Source organism: Nansenia antarctica (assembly GCF_963989245.1).
Source record: "Nansenia antarctica genome assembly, chromosome: 10".
NCBI lineage: Eukaryota > Metazoa > Chordata > Actinopteri > Argentiniformes > Microstomatidae > Nansenia > Nansenia antarctica.
In genome coordinates this window covers 5,939,189-5,957,834 of record NC_137680.1, presented here as the reverse complement: position 1 = coordinate 5,957,834, position 18,646 = coordinate 5,939,189, and the positions used below count along the sequence as shown (strand labels likewise).

General features: G+C 41.6%; 2 protein-coding genes across 2 annotated transcripts; one reads left to right on the top strand and one right to left on the bottom strand.

The window, feature by feature from the left end:
• The first annotated feature begins 757 nt into the window (after positions 1–757).
• cdc42ep5 (CDC42 effector protein (Rho GTPase binding) 5) lies at positions 758–4,517 on the top strand. Its single transcript, XM_080540227.1, has 2 exons — positions 758–889; positions 2,316–4,517. The coding sequence occupies exon 2, from the start codon at positions 2,321–2,323 to the stop codon at positions 3,272–3,274; it is 954 nt and encodes a 317-aa protein (XP_080396353.1). The 5' UTR covers positions 758–889; positions 2,316–2,320; the 3' UTR covers positions 3,275–4,517.
• Positions 4,518–5,305: 788 nt separating this feature from the next.
• grwd1 (glutamate-rich WD repeat containing 1) lies at positions 5,306–9,866 on the bottom strand (the record flags this gene model as incomplete). The annotated part of the gene is made up of 7 exons (XM_080540219.1): positions 5,306–5,885; positions 7,101–7,292; positions 7,588–7,733; positions 7,939–8,149; positions 8,684–8,852; positions 9,278–9,395; positions 9,656–9,866. 7 exons carry the CDS (start codon positions 9,864–9,866, stop codon positions 5,577–5,579), a joined length of 1,356 nt encoding a protein of 451 aa, XP_080396345.1. The 3' UTR covers positions 5,306–5,576.
• Between the last annotated feature and the right edge of the window lie 8,780 nt (positions 9,867–18,646).

Below are 18,646 nucleotides of genomic sequence, written 5' to 3'. Positions count from 1 at the left end.
TTCCCAAAATAGTCTAATTTTAGTCAATTTCTTGTTACCGCCCATAGTAATTAGTTGAGAATTCTGTGTGATTCACAGGAATGAATGAGAGAGAGAGAGAGAGAGAGAGAGAGAGAGAGAGAGAGAGAGAGAGAGAGAGAGAGAGAGAGAGTGTCACATGTTCTTGATCTGGGTGTAAGATATAACATGAAACAACGTTGGTTAGAGGATAACTACAAAGGTATTGTTTCATCAATAAGGTAAACATGTATTTTGTTTGTCTTGCCCTCTGGTAGCACCTGTGTGTGTTTTTGTTTGTTTGTTTGTTTATTTGTTGCTTTCTTTTAGTTTTATGTTGTTTGTTTGTTTTATTTGTTGTGTTTTTGTTTATTTTTTGTTCTATTTAGTTTAGTTTTGTTTGTTGCTGTTTTGTTTTGTTGCTGTTTTTTGTTTTATTTGGTTTTTCTGTGTTTTTTGTTTGTTTTGTTTTGTTTTTCCCAGATTGTGATGTGGGTATTAATGTGTGTCTGTCTTTCTTGTTGGATGTTGTATTGTCCTAATCTCAAGAAAAATAATAAAAAATATTTGAGCAAAAAACAAGGTAAAAAATAATTGCTGCACAGGGTTAACTCTGCCATACACTCCAGATTCCAGAATGAAAGTCTATTGCTCCAGACCTCATCGTTCCCCATCTGTAGAAGTTAGAACACTCCCTAATAAAATAGCGCGTCACTTCCTAGCCCATCCCATAGGAAAGAAAAAAGAACTATTAGAAAGAGTCTGGTTAGTGCGACGCTGAGAAAGAAGCGAGAAAAAGCGAAAACAGAAGATAACCAAGAGAAAGCCAGATGAACACGGGGATAGTGAGAAGGGAGGAAGCCAAATACGAGCGTTTAATTTATACATCAACGTAAGTTTGCCATACTTTATTTTCTCCCCCCTTTGGAAACAGCAAGTCAGTAACTTTAATCAGCGGGGCGCAACTTTAGTTATTCCCACTCCGTCTACTCTCTCATTGCAACTCACTCATTCCCCGTCTGTCTTCCATACTGGGGCAATCAAATCTAACATAGGACGTTTTGGGGGGCAATTATTTGTTGGAATGTTGGAGCATATGGGGGGAGGGGAGAGGGAATATCACCCCCCCCCCCCCCCTCAGCAATAAGTTACCTGACTGGCATTTATTCCTCAAATGTATATAGCGCAGCATTCATATCCAGTTGAGGTCATAATAATAATATGCTAGTAATTTTAGTAAAGTTTTTGAAATTGTCATACTTTTTTTTTTTGTATCGGCTATCGCCTTTCTTAGGGAGGCGCAACGACCAAAAATGTACTTTTCATGCTCTCAAGAAAGCTAGGAGGCTAATTAAAATAACTGATAGGCCCTATAATAAACTGACAACTGACAGTTATAGCTTCGTTATTACTTGCAGTTAGTAGGCTAACATTGGTTGTCCATTTAATATCGGTTCAATAATTGTGGTAATCAAACTCTCAATCAATCAATTAAATGTAGTTTAGCTAGTATTATTCTCCACTCTATTCTTCAATTGGCTATTGAAATGAGGTTCATTGTCACATTTAAATCAATCATGTCCTGTTTAAAGGCTTCCTCCGAAAAGTGTATTTATCTTGGGCTTAGAACTGTCTCATACACCCCTGAGGGAAGGAATCTGGAGAAGAAGTATGTGCTTGCGTTTGCAGGCCTATGTTTCATTTTGCAAGTCCCAGCATGGCCTTGGAAGCAGTATGGGTGCCAAACGGTTTCTCACACTCTTGCACAACACTGTGGTGTTTTCATTTTAGGCCTGTCACAGCAGGTACTTTTATATAAGCTCATCAACATCTGTTCTGGACAGTTCTCTTGGTAGCCTAATGGCCCTCAGCAGTGACAGTTTAGCCCCTGCACCATTCACTCTCACTGTTGAGTTGACACACATTATCTCTCAAAGTAAACATGAATGCAGTGGACACCTTTGGCCATGGCATTTGGTTTCTCCTAGTTCTACTCACCTGTAAGCTAAGACGTTACCCCCCCATGTGTTGAAAGACTTGACACTGTATGACACTCTCTACATCGCCTGAAGTCAGCAAGTCACAAGTATGCTTGCTTTTATTTTGCATAACGTAAAAACATGAGTGTCTTCATCATTATTCACTGTCTCATTTGTGTTTTCTGACGCATACAGAAACCTGTTCCTGCCTGCTTGACTTGTTGATCTCATCCTCCTGTTCCATCTCTCTCTCTCTCTCTAGATATATTTTTCTCACACTTCTCTCTCATTTTCTTTTCTCTTTTTCTTTCTCACATGCTCCTTCTCTCCCTCTCTCAGCCATCATGCCACTCCACAAGTCGTCCCGGGGCCCTCGCCTGGACCCCACCATGATCTCAGCCCCACTCGGTGACTTCCGCCACACCATGCATATCGGGAGGGGTGGCGACGCCTTCGGTGACACCTCCTTCCTGGCCACTCATGGCCCGAGCTCAGCTAGCTCCGACCCCACAGCCGAGGGTGCCACCACGGATTCCGAGACGCCACTTGACCACAATGACAACACAGCAGATGTCCAGGATGGTCTGTGGAACAATGAGCTTCAGCACTCCGGGTCGGTGTCATCTTTCACATATGATCTGGACCTGGATCTGGGCCCGTCCATCTTAGGGGATGTGCTCGGGGTAATGGACGGGCTGGGTCTGGACTCTGAGTGGACTGGAACCAACGACGAAGAGGAGGTGTTTAGTCCCACTAAAAATGTGTCTATGGTGGAAGTGGAGCCGGTGAAAACGGTAGCAGAGGAGGAGTCTGTGAGTGTGAAGAACGAGCTGAACGAGAAGACGCAAGCGGGGATGGAGGGAGACGACGAGGAGGGAGAGAGGAGGGTAACTGAGGGGAACGGGATCAAGCCTAAAGGGCTGAGGCCCAAGGTGAGATTCAGCGACAAACGAGAGGAGATCATTCGGCAGGCGTCAGAGGAGGAGGGTCCGGGCTTAGAGGTCGAAGGTGAGGATGGGCCGGAGTGTGTGAGCCCAACACTGGGAGAGTCACACGAGAGAGGCAACAACACGGTCAGCGGAAGAGAGACAGAACCCCCCACCCCCAATCACAAGGCTGATTCCCCACCTAGTCCCGCCTCCTCACACAGTTCAGAGTACGAGGGAATTACCCCACTGGACAGGAGGACGGTTGACAACTGCCACTCAGAGACTGATTCTGATGAGGAGGACGAAGGGGGAGACAGCGGAAGGGGCTACACGTTTGAAGACGAGTTTGATGATGAGATTGGCCTTTAAGGGAGCGGCATGGTATCTTAAGGCAACCAAAAGGAGGAGGAAATTGTTCCTCATTGGTTATCAATCATGTACAGTTTACTTTTCTTTATTGACCATTCTGAAAATGAATATATAAAAGGGAGGGTTTAACCAAAGATGAGTATTTCAGAACAGCAACTGGATTTTTTTTTTCAAGAGGCACATTTTTGGACAAAATCATTCCACTGGATCTTCTGCCATTATGGACAAAGTTAATTCAACAGTTTCAAAGGAATTCATCATCAGCTTTCATTGAAGCAGTTCCTGAAAATGACATTACCTTATCACATCCTTATTCTTATGAGATGCTACATTTTCAACTGATGTGACAAGAGTTATGTTTTGCCTCAATTCAAAACACAAAGAAGAATAGTATTGTTTCAGACCAGAGTTATAGTAGTTAGTTTAGTAATAGTTTGCAGCACTTTAATTCATTTCAGGCAACTGGAAGCTTTACTGTTGAATCGATGCTCAATGGTTTTTTACGATTCAGTCAAATTGAATAATGTTTTAACGAGCATAATATTTTTAGTTCTACCATGTCAATGATGATCTTTTCTTAAAGAGAAAGTGCATATTATACAGAAAGAGTTTTATCTGATGCTGATGGTGCCTTAAAGGGAGTTGTATACTGTTCATATCCCTGTATTCTATTTTACTATAGCTTTGACTATAATCTATGACTCAGTCTGAAGTTTTGGTCCTTTTTCTCAGAATGAATTGTTTTGCCATAAGTCTTAAAATGCTCTTCAAAAACAAATGTATAACAAAGCTTCTCAGGACAAAGAGAATTGATGACCATAAGTTGTTCCATCTAATAAATGTTTTTATTTTTTTTAAATTGGTGAAATGTCACTGAAACTTTATTTGAATGATTTTCCAGTTGTATGGTTTTAAAGTCAGTGGTGATTTAATGAAATAAATGTAGTTCCATTGCTATTTTTAACTGTGAGCTACTCGCATTCCAATGATCGTTCCATTCTCATGTTCCTCTGACCTTAATTACATCAACCCTATTTTTATTAGTCTCTGTAGTCAAATGACCAAAGCTCTTATTTTTGGGAGGAAAACTATTATAATTGTTATAACAGACTTTGAAATGTATGTGCTTAAATGTTTAGATTTGGTTGCAAAGTATGCATGTATATCCTTGTATGCCTTATTGTTTAATACTTATTTTGGATTAATTGTATACAACAATGATAGGAGCAGGAATGTCCCTCCAAAGACCTGCCATCATTGAATTCATTCATCTCATGTTGTGATCCTCTTGATATGATGGCTACTTCAATAAACATCATTTATTAAAGACAAATATTTCAGTGCTTCCTTGTATCTGTCCATTTAATGTAATTAATGGAAATAAACAAAATGAGATTTACACAACAGTTAGTTCTGATCAAGTAATTTGATTGGACAAGAGGCATTCCATGAGTGCTGATATACAGTATAACACTCCGCCGCACAGATGTTCTACTAAATGACCGTTAAACTACATGTTTGTGTTCAGGTTACTAGGCAACAGTCCATTTGAAGTTCCGTTACAGAACCATTTTTTGTTTATTTTTATGATTAAATAAACAAACAAATCGTAATCTGTTGTCACTTATTATTGTTAACTAATAAATGGCGCTGTAGAACTGTTGTATAAAAGCAATATCACACTCGAGGTCGTGCTGTTATACTGAATATCAGCATGGCTGACTCATTTATGAAGATCAAATCAAATCAAATCACATTTTATTTGTATAGCGCATTTCTTACAAGATGCAACTCAATGCGCTTCACATACTGACAGAGCCGCAAGCAGGCAAAAGTAAAAACCTGTACACTATGTCGCCAGGAAAATTCCCTTGCAGCCCTCTACTCATAGAGCAACTACTAAGCAGTTTGCCTACCAGCACCCAGCGGTAAATAAGTTAAATGTTATTCCTTAATGAAACCCAATAGTACAGGTTTTGTGGAGGGGGTCATAAAAAAAGAAGATGTAAAACAGATTTGTGACTTGTTTTATTTGGAAACATGTTTGTACAAATACACAACATGAAGGCAAGTAGATATTCAACAGAGTATCTGTAAACTATTACAGATGAATAACATCTGCAGTCACACTGTAAATAGGGTGTAAGCACAGTACATGGTAAATGCATATCAAAAGAGCTGAAGGGATTAAGATAGGGAGTCAAAATCACAGGCGCACACACACAAACAGGCCTGAGTGCAGTCACACATATACACACGCACGCAGACAGACGGTCTCAGTCTCTCTCACTCACTCACTCACTCACACAGATATCGTCCTGAACACATTGAACCCTGACAAGGCAGTGGAGACCATCAGCCCGGGGAACTGCGGGTGCCAGTGTATCTCCTTGATCTCTGTCTGACCCTGGTGCAGGAACAGAAGCTGGGGCGGCAGGTCCTTCACACCCTCTGCCCTCGCACCCGCGTCACACGACTCCACCGACAGATCCCATTGGCTGATGACGTCATCCGCACCTGAGGCGGCGAACACGCTGGAGTCCACAGGGTTCCACTCCACAGAGGTCACGGGGGCACTGTGCTGCTTGAAGTTGGCCACTGGCTTCCCCGACTACAGTAACAGGTAAAAACACAGTAACACCAGTTAGATCTGTAGCACAAATTGTCTAATGTCGTCGTCGTCCCCCCCACCCCCCCCAGACTTTCCTCTCACACCATCTTGAAAATGTTATCACAGCAGGATAGGACAGGAACAAACAAACACGGGGGGTGATTAAGTTATTGTGTAACAAGCTCTTGCAAACAAGTAGACCAATGCATTGACCCACTTCAATACCACAAACATCATCTCTGGTGCCGTGATGGAACTATGCAGGAGGTTTCATTGCTCACATTTCCTGCTGACGGAGCAGTGCTCCTCCCTCTCATATGTTGTTACAGTCAGTTGCCATGAAGAAAACAAGCAACACTTGAGGTGGGGTGCAATGGTTGTATTTCGGTAAATAGTACACCGTAGCCTGTTTTCAACTTTTTTCGGCATGTATAAATTGTGTGTATTCTACTGTTTTGAAGTGTGTTTTGAAGGGATTAGTATTATCAAGGGATGCCCCGATACCGTTTTTTGCCACCGATAATCTATGATCTGCCGATATACTGCTGATACCGATCAAATAATAACCTAATACTAATAGGCTAATAAAAAAACAAAAATGAGTGTAGAAGAGACATTTAGAGAGAGAGAGCATCCGATAAAACATTTAGGCCTAGGCCTCGCTTTAAGAGCCTTTTTAAAAAAAATCCTGAAACCTTTTGATAGGCTGGCCGAGTTGTGTCTGTACATTCTGCAATCTAGAATATGCTAGGGCTAGAATGCTTTGAAGTGGCCCACGATGCGTCTCCTTGTAGCTATGGTAACACTTATGCTGCGCTGTGACAGCACTCCATCGTGGACAGCCTCTGTCATACTGTCATTACCTCTGAGTATGACATGCACACACGTGGGTCTCTATAGTGGTTTGTCTTAGCGGGCGTTTCTCTCTCTCTTACCTCTATGTTTCCATGTTGTGTGTTTTAATATGTGTTTTTTCATGCTGTGTTCTTATACAGTTTTTTATGATGTGATGTTTTGTTTTATTCATTTTATGTTTTATACTGTGTGATGTTTTGTTTTATTCATTTTATGTTTCCATCGAGGACCACTTTGGAAATAAGTGTTTTAAATAATGCTTTCAAGTGCTATCCTCTGGACATTACTTAGTGTCATAATGCGTAAATGATTCGAAAAATGATGCGAAAAACCTAATCAAATCAAATCAAATCAAATTACCTGGAACTGCCTGAGGTCCCAGACTTTCAGGAGCCCGTCATCTCCCCCTGACAGAATGAACGGTTCGCTCCTGTTCCAGCTGATGACGTTGACGTCTGAGGCGTGCGCCTCATTGGCTGAGAGCATGGAGTTTGGTGGGGAACGGATGTCCCAGATACGTATAGACTTATCCACTGAGCAGGATGCAAAAACCTGAGCAAAGGGAGAAGAAGAAGATAGTATTTATGGAGAAAACTGTTGTTAATGAATTGTTTTGCACCTGATCTAGCACCTATCATCCATCGTCTGCCATTCTCATTCACTACTTGTTCAAGTGTTGGCCTGAGCTAAGCACTGTATAGATTCACTCACCTTTCCATAATAAAAGATCAGTTAAGGCCCAGTTGTTTTGAAGTGGTTCTGATTTGTATATCAGACGACAGGTTGACCCTTGGGATCAAGCCTATTGTGGACTAGCTTGTTATACCATTGCTTCGCCAAAACCTACCGTGGCTTCAGTGGGTGACCATTGCAGGTCCTCAATGGACTTGGTGTGAGAGCTGAAAGGCCGTTGGTCAATCTGCCATGAGGTCCCGCCCTCTCGTGGCTCCCACACGTGGATGTTTTTTTTGCAGTCTCCACTGACCAGACGACCTTTTAAAAGAAGGGAAAGCATATAGAATTTACTTAAATCAACAGTTCTTACAATTGTGTAAAATCTAATATTTTCTAAACTTTTTATTCACATAAATAAAAAATGTTTGGTCTACAGTCACAATAGGTTGCTGCTTTCAAACCACTTTTGAAGGATGAACATATCTGACAAACTTTGAGGACCAAATGTAAAGGACCAACTTACCAGGTACTTTGGGTGACCAATCAAGTGCGAAGCCTTCTGTCATGTGACCCGAGAAACTGAAGAGGGGCGTAGCTTCCTTCTGCTGCTTGATGAAGGCTGTCATTGCAGCGGAACTATGGACAGCTTCTATTTGAGCCTGAAGGTCGAAGATCTCCACCTGACCCTTCTCTGACCAGACGGCAGCTAATGACTGCTCTTCACGTTGGGTAACCTACAGGGGAAAAACACAACCCAAATGAGCAATTCAGCCTACTGTATGAAAAGGGAAAATTATACTCCCTACTCCCAGGGCCGGTCCTAGGCATAGGCGAACTAGGCGGTCGCCTAGGGCGCCAAATGCCCCCCCCCCCCCAAAAAGAAATGTCATGTCTCTATGAAAATATGTCTCAGCCTACTGTTTATTTTTGTCTTGAAACCATTGTTGTCCATATTTTTACTGTTGAATGTGTGGGTGGTGATGAGGCAGTACTGGTGGCTTAATGTGGTGGTGGTGGTGGTGGCGCCCCTAAAAAAAATGTTTTGGGGGGGGGGGCTTCAAATCATACTCTCGCCTAGGGCACCTAAATGCCTAGGACCGGCCCTGCCTACTCCCACAGACCAACTATAGTGTAAGAGTTGAATAACAACCCAGCTAGACTCTTCTTCAAGGACGCTTAGCCACTCGAAGGTTATTGTTCAATAAACAACTTTTTTTCAGTTTTTCTGTTCTGTCCTTGAGTAGAACTTTATGAACCTACTAACTTACTCTGACTCTGTTGATCCCTCCATAGTGAGGCATCATGGCCAACTCCATCTGCGGCTTCTTGTCTTCATCCTCCTCTTCATCATCACTCTCATCCTCACTGCTCTCCTCCCCCTCCTTCTCCTTCTCTTTCTCTGTGCCATGGAGGTTGTGCATGCGTATGACCAGAAGTCTGAGAGGAGGGAGAAGAAGAAATGGAAGGGGTTACAGCAGGACTCATAGCAGTAGGGTTTTTAATATTAGTACATTTAAGAACACATGTAGCAGAGTCTGGAGAAGGGATTCCATTATGTGTTTGTGAAATCTGCTCCAGAATGAGTTTTTTCCCCAAAGCCATAGCCCTTCTCAATAATTGCTGATCATTGTACCTTGCACTTAACATGTTCTTGCACTTGTACAGTATACTATCCACTCATATTGGTACTGTATATTTTGTCTTGAGTATTGTCGTGTTGTCGTCTTGTTGTTGTATGTACTGTAGCTTGTTTAGTATGGTTAAATACCAAATCATGTTCCTAGTGCACTGCACATGGCGAATAAAGTTGAATTGAATTGAATTGAATTTGTCTGTGTGTGTGGGTGGGTGTGTCATCTCACCTGTTGCTGAGAGCAGCGTCGGCCTGTGTGCCCGCGCAGAGCAGCATGGAGAGGGGGTACTGTTCCCTGCCATCTCCGTTCCCATCTCTCAACACGTCGAAACTCAAGCAAGGAGAACCTGATGGTAACGGAACAAGACAGGTGTTCAAAGTATAGCCTTTGCATGAAACAGTCATGCAACGTGAGACGTTCAGACAGCTGTCACCCGACGTCATAAGTTTATCTGGTGAACTTTTTAAATATGGTGCAATATTGCAAAACACACAGTGGCATTAGATAGACATGATGCACATCCTTCAATCAGTTGTTAATTAGCAATTCTCCTATAATAATGTGCTGTCATGACTCATGATAGAGCATCTTTGGAGTTGGACCAACCTGTCTGACACTCGTGGTACATGCGGTAAGCAGATCGGTCCATCTCCAGCTCCTCTCCCGGCTGAAGGGGCTCCATCCCCGGGACATAAGCTTCTTTGCTCTCTTCCTCTCCCTCCTTTCCCTCTTCTTCCATGTCGTCCTCGTCGTCATCCATCTCCTCCATAACATCTCCGTCTTCGTTGGGAAACGTGTCTTCCTCGGGCGCAGACATTTTGAGAAGGTCCAACAATGCACGCCTCGCACGCTTAAGCTTACACTTCCGCTAGGTTGATCACGTGATTTAAAGCGTCGCTCTGGCTGTGTTCGGAATGGTATACTAGCATACTGCATACTAGCATACTCAATGAGTATATACTGCATACTGCCTACTAAATTCATAATAAGAATGCGATTCTCGCATACTCAAATCTCGCATACTGTACAGTGTGAACGCACTGCATACTCAAAATCTACGTCATATCTAGTATGAGTAGTATGCTAGTATGCTATTTATATATATGTCATTATATATTATTATAATATAATACATATTATATACATATGAGCCTCGGAAAAGCGCTATATAAATATAATGTATTATTATTATTATTTCGGCATTTCGAAGACAGTGCCTCAGCCAACGTTGGACCCGGAAACACGTCACGACTTAACAAGCAGAATCCGAACACAGCCTCTGTGTTTTCACCCGCCCCTCTCTCTCTCTAGCTCCCTCTACACTTACGAGAATTCAGCTGATGTTGTCCCCGAAATAGGCCAGCTGACCTCAGTGCGTTCATTGGCATTTTTCCCGATTAAACCCTGGTCATTGCCAGTAAAGTCCTCTAGAAGTATTCAACCAAGAAATTGCCTGGCTTAATCCTGTGGGGGAAATCACGGTTCTTTCTTTCACAATTTTTAATAAGTGAAACATTTTTGGTCTAGTAGTGAGATGATGTATTATTCATTAGCAGACCAATATGCCACCCACCTACTGCTGTAAATTGGTAGATATTTACTAATATTCTGGTATATTCTGCACTATTTTGCAACCCCTTTCTGAGACAAGCCATCCAAGTTCTCACCCCTCTCTCTCTCTCTCTCTCTCTCTCTCTCTCTCTCTCTCTCTCTCTCTCTCTCTCTCTCTCTCTCTCTCTCTCTCTCTCTCTCTCTCTCTCTTCCATAGAAGAAAGCAAACCTCCTGTGACTATCCTACTGTATTTCTCCCATTTAGTTTTTTTTTTCTGAGTGGGGCAGTCCCACTCATATTTTTCATTTTTATTGGACAGATATAGTGAAGACAGATAGGAAAGTAAGGAGAGAGGGTATGTCAGCAGGGCATGGACCAGAATCGAACCCATGCCAACATGGGCATATTTGTGCACTGTAATAATAATAATAATAATACATTTATTTTATAAGGCGCCTTTCGAGGCACTCAAGGTCGCCGTACAACACATTTAAAGACCACTGTAGACCACCCCAGGCAACTCTCCCATTGAGTTTTAATGTTGTGCAACAAACACTTCACTGCAGACTGTGAGTGTGACTCCTCTTCTAATGCACAACTACTCTCAATCCTCACTCCCCCTGTCTCTCTCCCTCTATAGTCTGCCAATGTGTACCGTCTGTTTAGGCCCAAGTAGCATTCACGTTTACTTTGTTTCTTTGATTACTCACTCCAATATGTGATATATTTCTCTTTCACTCCCTCTCTCTCTTTTTTTTCTCTCTCTCCCCACCCAACCCCCTGTGTTCACTGAGACTCCTGTTTTTAAGAAAGATAACACTCACTGTGCATCTAAAACACAATAGTCCCATAGAAATTCAATCTTGCACAATAATGTGTACTGTTACACTGGCACATAAAAAGTGTGAGTTGGCATGGGCTAGAACTGTCTATTCCCTGGGCTATTCAGAGTTGAATAAGAACAAGGTCCGATGGCAAATCTTCAATTTTATTATTAGTCAAATCAGCAATTTCACGCCCTATTTGTATGTGTGTGTGTGTGTGTGCACACATGTACAGGCATGCATGTAAGTGTGTTTGTGTGTGTGTGTGTGTGTGTGTGTGTGTGTGTGTGTGTGTTGGTACAAGGAGTCACCGTTTAGGTCTGAAGCTGCATTCCATCTAAAGTGCATTCCAAGAAGCTGCCTCATCTGCAGCTGCCATTTCTCTTTCAGTAGGATACAGGCAGTGTGATCGTGACCTTAGCAGAGAAGACACTGAATTTCCAAGCTCAACATCCTCGGATTCACTTCGGGAAGTGTAATATAGATCTTTTGGTAACACTTTACAGTCCTGGAACTGTATGGCTTGTCTGAGTAGCCTATTATCATTACAGTGTCTACCATGGAGGCTGACCATAGCAGGGGATTCCCATGTTGTTACTCTGAAACAACTTTGGTAACTAGAATTGTAATACACAGCTATACCAATGTAGAATCATAAAAGAAGGATTGAATTGTAAAGGGAACTTGCCAATAAACTTGCTTTCAAATGAGTTACTTATTAGTTAGTATACTGTGTTGTTGACATGAAATTATCAATAAATAAGAATTCCATTTCATCAGATGTCCCTTTTGCAACTTGCTATGAATTATGGTTGACCTTTTCAAATGTTTTCCTATTGTGCAGTAAGATCACAATATGGAGGCAAAAGAGCTGTTGAAGAGTCAGACAGCAAGTCTTCTGTCAGCAATTGCGCAACACTTTAACCCCATGCTGGGGGCTGTTGAGAATGAACTTGAATGAACTTGAATGAACTTGACCTTTTCACGGGATGGAATCAATTTGAGGCAACTCATTATCTGTAGGGTTTTATTTACATTTTGTACAAAGTTTCACAGAAAAGTAAGACAAACAGTAAAACATTTAAGAAGACAAACCGACAAACAAAAATATTTACATACAATACAATATTTCACACCACATAAAACATTTGTAAACATCTGATGAATTTCATCCCGTATACTGAACATTAGTTTATGTGCTGTGGCTAGCTCAGTATAAAATATTACTGTTTTGCAGAGTTAGCTGGCGTTGTTCAATATGGCTTTTTTAAACAGTATGGCTATGTTGTATGCTATGATGAGTATGTTATAGTGACCTATAATATACTGTACAATACTTTTGAATAGTGAATTTTGTTATTATTATTTTTTCGTTATGAACTGCAGTCTTACATTCAGTGCAATAATAACCTGCACATGTCACTTCATTTAACAGAGCTTACTGCATCGGCACATCTAGACAGACACAATGAGAAACAATCCATCCAGTGCCAGAGAACATGATGCAACACGACTACATATTATTACTTGTATTATTTTTCAACGCAGGGCCTCTTTTTTGCATTTTCTGTGCGTCATTAAAGAGATCAGTTTTAGTAACTATAGCAACCACCAACGCAGTCCGTAAAACAAGAGGCTACAGAGAGAACCAGGAAACCACACTGACGACGGGCCCCCGTTGGTCCTCTCCCCCTGGTGCCCTTCGTTGTGCTCTCCGGTGTGAACTGCACGTGTGGTTAATAACCTCCCTCTTCCCAGAAGTGGCACTGCATCCTTCTCCTTCTCTATAGGGGAGGCCACAGTGGGGAGGGAACAAGTGTCCGTCGGCGTTGAGCACCCACGCTCCAGCAGTTTGGAGAAAAGGGAGGAAGTGAAGGAGAGGAGATCCTCTGGAGAAGAGGAGACAGAGGGGAGGACGAAGGGGTCAGGGTCTTCCATGTATTTCTGTGAGAGAGGGGGATAAGGAAGCAGAGGGGTGGTTAAACAAATAATGCAGTTTGAGACAAAGTATGTGGTGTTCAGATGCACGTCGATCTCCAAGAGATTACAACAGAGGGGTATACGGTCCATTAATGGTTCAATTCAATAAAAGGATCAACAAAAAAGTATTATTATTCTTCTTGTGCAGCAATAATGAATGTGTTGATTCCTCATACAACAACAAAACAAAATGTTGCACAAGAAGAGTCATCATTTTGAACTATCCTGGGAATTTGTTATTCACTCTGTTCACACTGTTAAGCCCTCTGTCATTTATTGACAGGGGTTACCATAAAGGGAAAAATGAGACAAAACAAGACAAGGCACATTTTTAACAATCTCAATGCAATGTTTTTTTTTCACCTGCTGAGACCTTTTCTTGAGAGCATTTGTACGTATGTGCACATCATGCAATACTGTGCACATTGTATTATGACTGTGGTGGGCTACTTCCTGTCAATGTGGTTTACCTGTGATATCTGTATTTCCACTGTGTTTTGGGCTCTTTATATGGCTTTGTATAAATTATGCTCGAATTAATGCTTGTTGCCCCCCCCCTTGAGGGCCTGTTTAAAAGTAGGGCTTTGGGGAGGGCCAGGAAGATCATGGCTGACCCCGCACACCCAGGCCACGGTCTCTTCGCCACGCTCCCCTCAGGCAGGAGGTTGCAGTCACTGAAGACTGTGAAGGCCCGACACTCACACAGCTTTTTCCCCACCGCCATCCGGCTCCTAAATGCTGCTGGTGTCCCCCTGACCTGACCCCCATCTATCTGCCCTCCCTCCACCCCCACTCAGAGAGCTATGGACTGTCTTAACCTGAACACTTGACATTTTGGCACTTTTTGCACTTCTTATATTTATATTTATGTATTACTTTTTGCATAATGATGTTGGTACTTTGTCCTGTCTTGCACCTGTCCTGTTGTAAACCGTGCTCCACTGTACCAAACCAAATTCCTAACATGTTTACATGTCATGGCAATAACGTCTTCTGATTCTGTACACGACAAGACTGTACACTGTCCAGATGAAGCTGTATTGAGTATATGGTATTGACAGTTACTGGATAAGACTAGAATATAAAATATCAATGTTCTTCTAAGTATAGTGCCATGAGTTTTTTTCTGACCATAAAAGAATCCTGGCCTAGCCAGGTTATAGATTAACTAGGGCCTTGATTTTGCTCTGGTTAGGTCATGTGGACAAGAAGAATTCCAAGCCCAACCCATGTATGGTGTATCAAACATACGGTATGGTACATACCACCATATTTGTGATGTCATTCAGGACTTTCATCAGCTCTTCGATGAAAGACTGTTTGTTGTTTTCCGGCCATAGTTGGATGTAGAGCATATTCCAGGAGTCAGAGAGGATGGCTGCAGCGTGGAACACACAGCACTGGAGAGACATGAGACCACCCAGTAGAAATGTGAGTACAGAGGTTTCACAGATGATCACTTTGATTGGTCACCAACACTGGAGACAGCAGCTGGGTCAAGCATCCGTTTTCAGTTCAACTACAAGACCGGATCACATTACTACGCTGATCATAATAACTAACATGTTGCAAATCCCAAGATTTCATAAATACGGGCAAAAGATAAGATAATTGTGATAATAAAGGTTTGAGATACAAGAGTTTATCACGATTGTATTAATCATAACAATTCATGAGCCTACCATAGGCCTACATAATTTGAACAGTATAATAGGAACAATACAAAGATAGACTTTAGAGTGCCAGAACTGAGTCATTGCTACTGACAGATCCATTGCTATCATTAACCAACACATCAATACAACCAATGATTTTAACTGCTGAGTATTTGCTTAACAGAATGAAGGATAGGATAGGCCTATGTAGAATTAGGTAAACGCTGGAGTTAATCATGCAATTAGGTAAACGTTGGAGGTAATAATTGTCTGAAATGATCATTTCGGCAATAAGTGGTATGTAAACGGTGTCTCACCGGCTCAGGGCACAAGAGGCTGTCATTGTAGTGGTGGGTAATCTCATAATCTTTGGGGAACACCTTCCGCTGCATGGGAGGAAGAGAATGCAGACAGATCAACATACAGACAGACAGAAATGAACTAGATGTCTATTAGCCAATTCACCGAACATCACATTACAGCCATTACAACAACAAAAAACAAGGAAGTAGGCAAGTCATTTGTGGTTAAATGACACTTATGTTCATCACTGTCCTTACTCATGCTCAATTCTAAACGGAGGCTCTTGTATTCTGCAGATCAGAGCATGATTGGTGCGCACACTATGATATACAACCATATTACCTCTACCTATTATTATAGGCTATGTAATAATATCTATACACTGCAAAAAGTCAGCTCTCAAAAACAAGAAAAAAAGCAATAAAAATAGGGGAAATAATACTTAGAATAAGCAAAATTATCTGCCAACAGAACAGGAACATTTCACTTGCCAAGATTGTCTTAAAACAAGTAAGAGATATCTTAAAACTGGTGCAGTCAGACAGAAAACAAGCTTATATTGCCTTGATGTAAGATATTTAATCTTACTTAGATTTACTTTTTGCATTGTACAAGTGTCGTACACAACAAGGATAGTCATTATGATGTTCAACTCACAAATCCAGCATGGTCAGAGTCAACAGACGTTTGGATGTTCTGGACAACACTTCTAATAGACCCGCATGACTGGCCTCCACCACGATGGACTGTCAATATCGATAGCAAGAGAAACACTGGAAAAAGTGTTTATGTGAGAAAGAGAGAGAAAGAAAGAGAGAGAGAAAAAGGGAGAGAGAGAGATGAAAAGGGAGATGCAGGTTAATGGATGGAAACTTTCTGTGGTTTTCCTGCATGCTTACTCAGAAACATCATGACTTCATCCTCATCTAAGTCATACAAGCCAGTAAATCAAAAAAACAATTATAAAACCATCACATTAATAATTCACATGCACTGATAATGTGGTCAGAATATAATATTCCAATTCCGCTAATTATATCAAACATTTATTTTCGAAATGCGCATGAATGAATGAATGAAAGCTTTATTTCGAACATGTGAAAAAAGAAATAGTTATAACAACAAAAAACAAAACAAAAACAAAACAAAACAAAAAACACTATTTACTTAACATGTCCGAAAAGGAGTAGGAAGAAGCATGCTTATTTAATCCTACCCCTTCTCCAATACTCAGAGATTAATAATTAATAATCTGCAGTTAACTTCAATATTAATATAATATCTTTTTTTAATTAAATCAAATGTATTTACGTATTTACATATTTACCAACAATAGAAAACAGATAATGTAAATAAACAAATAATCTGTGAAAACAACTGGTGACTATCAAAGCCCTTCTTCCTCCTCGCATCATGCCAAACTGGAAAAATAAATGTGGAAGTAAATCATAAATCATTCTCTTACCTGGTAGTGACATGCTTTTATCTTCCCAAGTAAGGACACGTCTTCTCCATGTCTCTGATTGAAAGCAATCAAGTCTGCAGAGATCTGTCTTTTACTATCAGTCTGAGTATGCTCAGATCTAAGATCCCCTGTCCTGTGCGGTTTCTTGAGGTCTGTGAGCGCTCCGTCAGTCTCTAGCCCTGTTTACATCTCTTATTAAAATGCCTTTTGTCTCTGGTACTTTCCAAACGTCGCACACCCTCTCTCACGCTATCCTGCACTCTCTCACTTTGGATTTTCCCCACTTTTCCCAGCCTGTCAAAGCTGCAGTCTTCTCTTTCCCTTTCCCTCCTTTTCTTTCTCTGTTCTTTCCCTTTCTCTTTCTATTTCCCTGATGACCCAGTAATTTTTTGACCTCCCCCCCTAATTCGAATCACTCTCCTCCTCTCTCCCTTTTAAATGGACTAATGAATATAGTTAGAGACGCACAGACAGGCCTACTCTCTTTCTCGCTTCTTCTCTGTCTCTCCTTCGCCCTCTGGGCAGCGGTCTGTGTCTCAGACTAAAAGTGAAAGTGCTTTGCTATCAAATCTGGATTGCCTGTCTGCTCCCTTTAAGTCTTTCAGCCACTCCCACTGAAACACCGAAACGTTTTACCTCATTGACCGACCACCCGACCAGCCCCCCCCCCCCCCCCCCCCCTTCCCTGGCTCTGTCTCGCTCTCGGCCAGCCCCCCATTCCAAACGAGGCCTCAGCAAGCTTAGTCATGTAGTTGCTGGGCCGTATGGTATTAATTTCAACGCCCATCCCTCCCCTGTGCCCCCCCCCCACCCGCCCCCGTCCCGTGTGTGTGTGTGTGTGTGTGTGTGTCCTCTTGTCTTCCCCTCCTCCTCTTCAGAGCTGATGAGTAATAATCTTCCTGTTTAGTCACTGCACAGAGGAACTGTCATAAATCAAGAATTGTCTTTTTTGGGGGGGCGACAAAGGGGATTGCAACACCACTGACATAACTTGCAAGTCAAGTTAAGTGTGTGAGAGTTATTGATGGTTATGACCTGGTTATTGATGGTTGTGACATCTTGAAGCGAAGCAAAACATACTTGAAATATCTTCGCAGTTCATGGCTTTTAGGCTTTTGAACAACACACCTTTCGTTAATTATTCTCACGTTCACGTTTACCCTTCGGTCCTCCATAGACCTAGAGCCTTTTCCCCAATGTATAAATATATATTTTCACTCACCTGGTCTTCCTGTCCATGGCTGGCATTGACTGTGTCATGTAATTGAATACCAATTGTATCTACACACTGTCAGCCTATATTTGTGATGCATTTAAAGTACAGTAGTACACAGTATATGATGCTGCAGACAGAATTTCCAGGGGACAATAAAGTAGGTATGGAGATTAGTACACTTTGTTCAGGCCAGGGTATATTTTGTTTTCTAATAACTCTCTCTAAATCAACCTCCCACCTCTTCAGTAAGACTATAAAAAAGTCAACACCACCACAATGTATGTACTAATGTGTTGTGATTTGCATTTAACACAACCGCAAAAAAAGAAAAACAGGCGACGATCTTGGATCTTGAACAAAACCATGTGCCATGTGCCAGGGGATTATTATTATTATACATTTGCAGACTTCAGCAAAGCCTCCTGAATAGGCTCAAATAACTATGAGAACACACACAAAAAAAACTATGCGGATATTTTGTTTCCTAATGAGTGGCTAGGCTCGTTAGGAGGTGATTCCCTGCTGATTGTGGTTCAACAATATTGACCGAGGCCTCGTTATTATGCAATAGGTTTTTTTATGTTGTGCGACACCCGAAGACC

Coding starts and splice junctions, on each gene's coding strand:
- cdc42ep5 (XM_080540227.1), top strand. CDS start 2,321: ATGCCACTCCACAAGTCGTCCCGGGGCCCTCGCCTGGACCCCACCATG.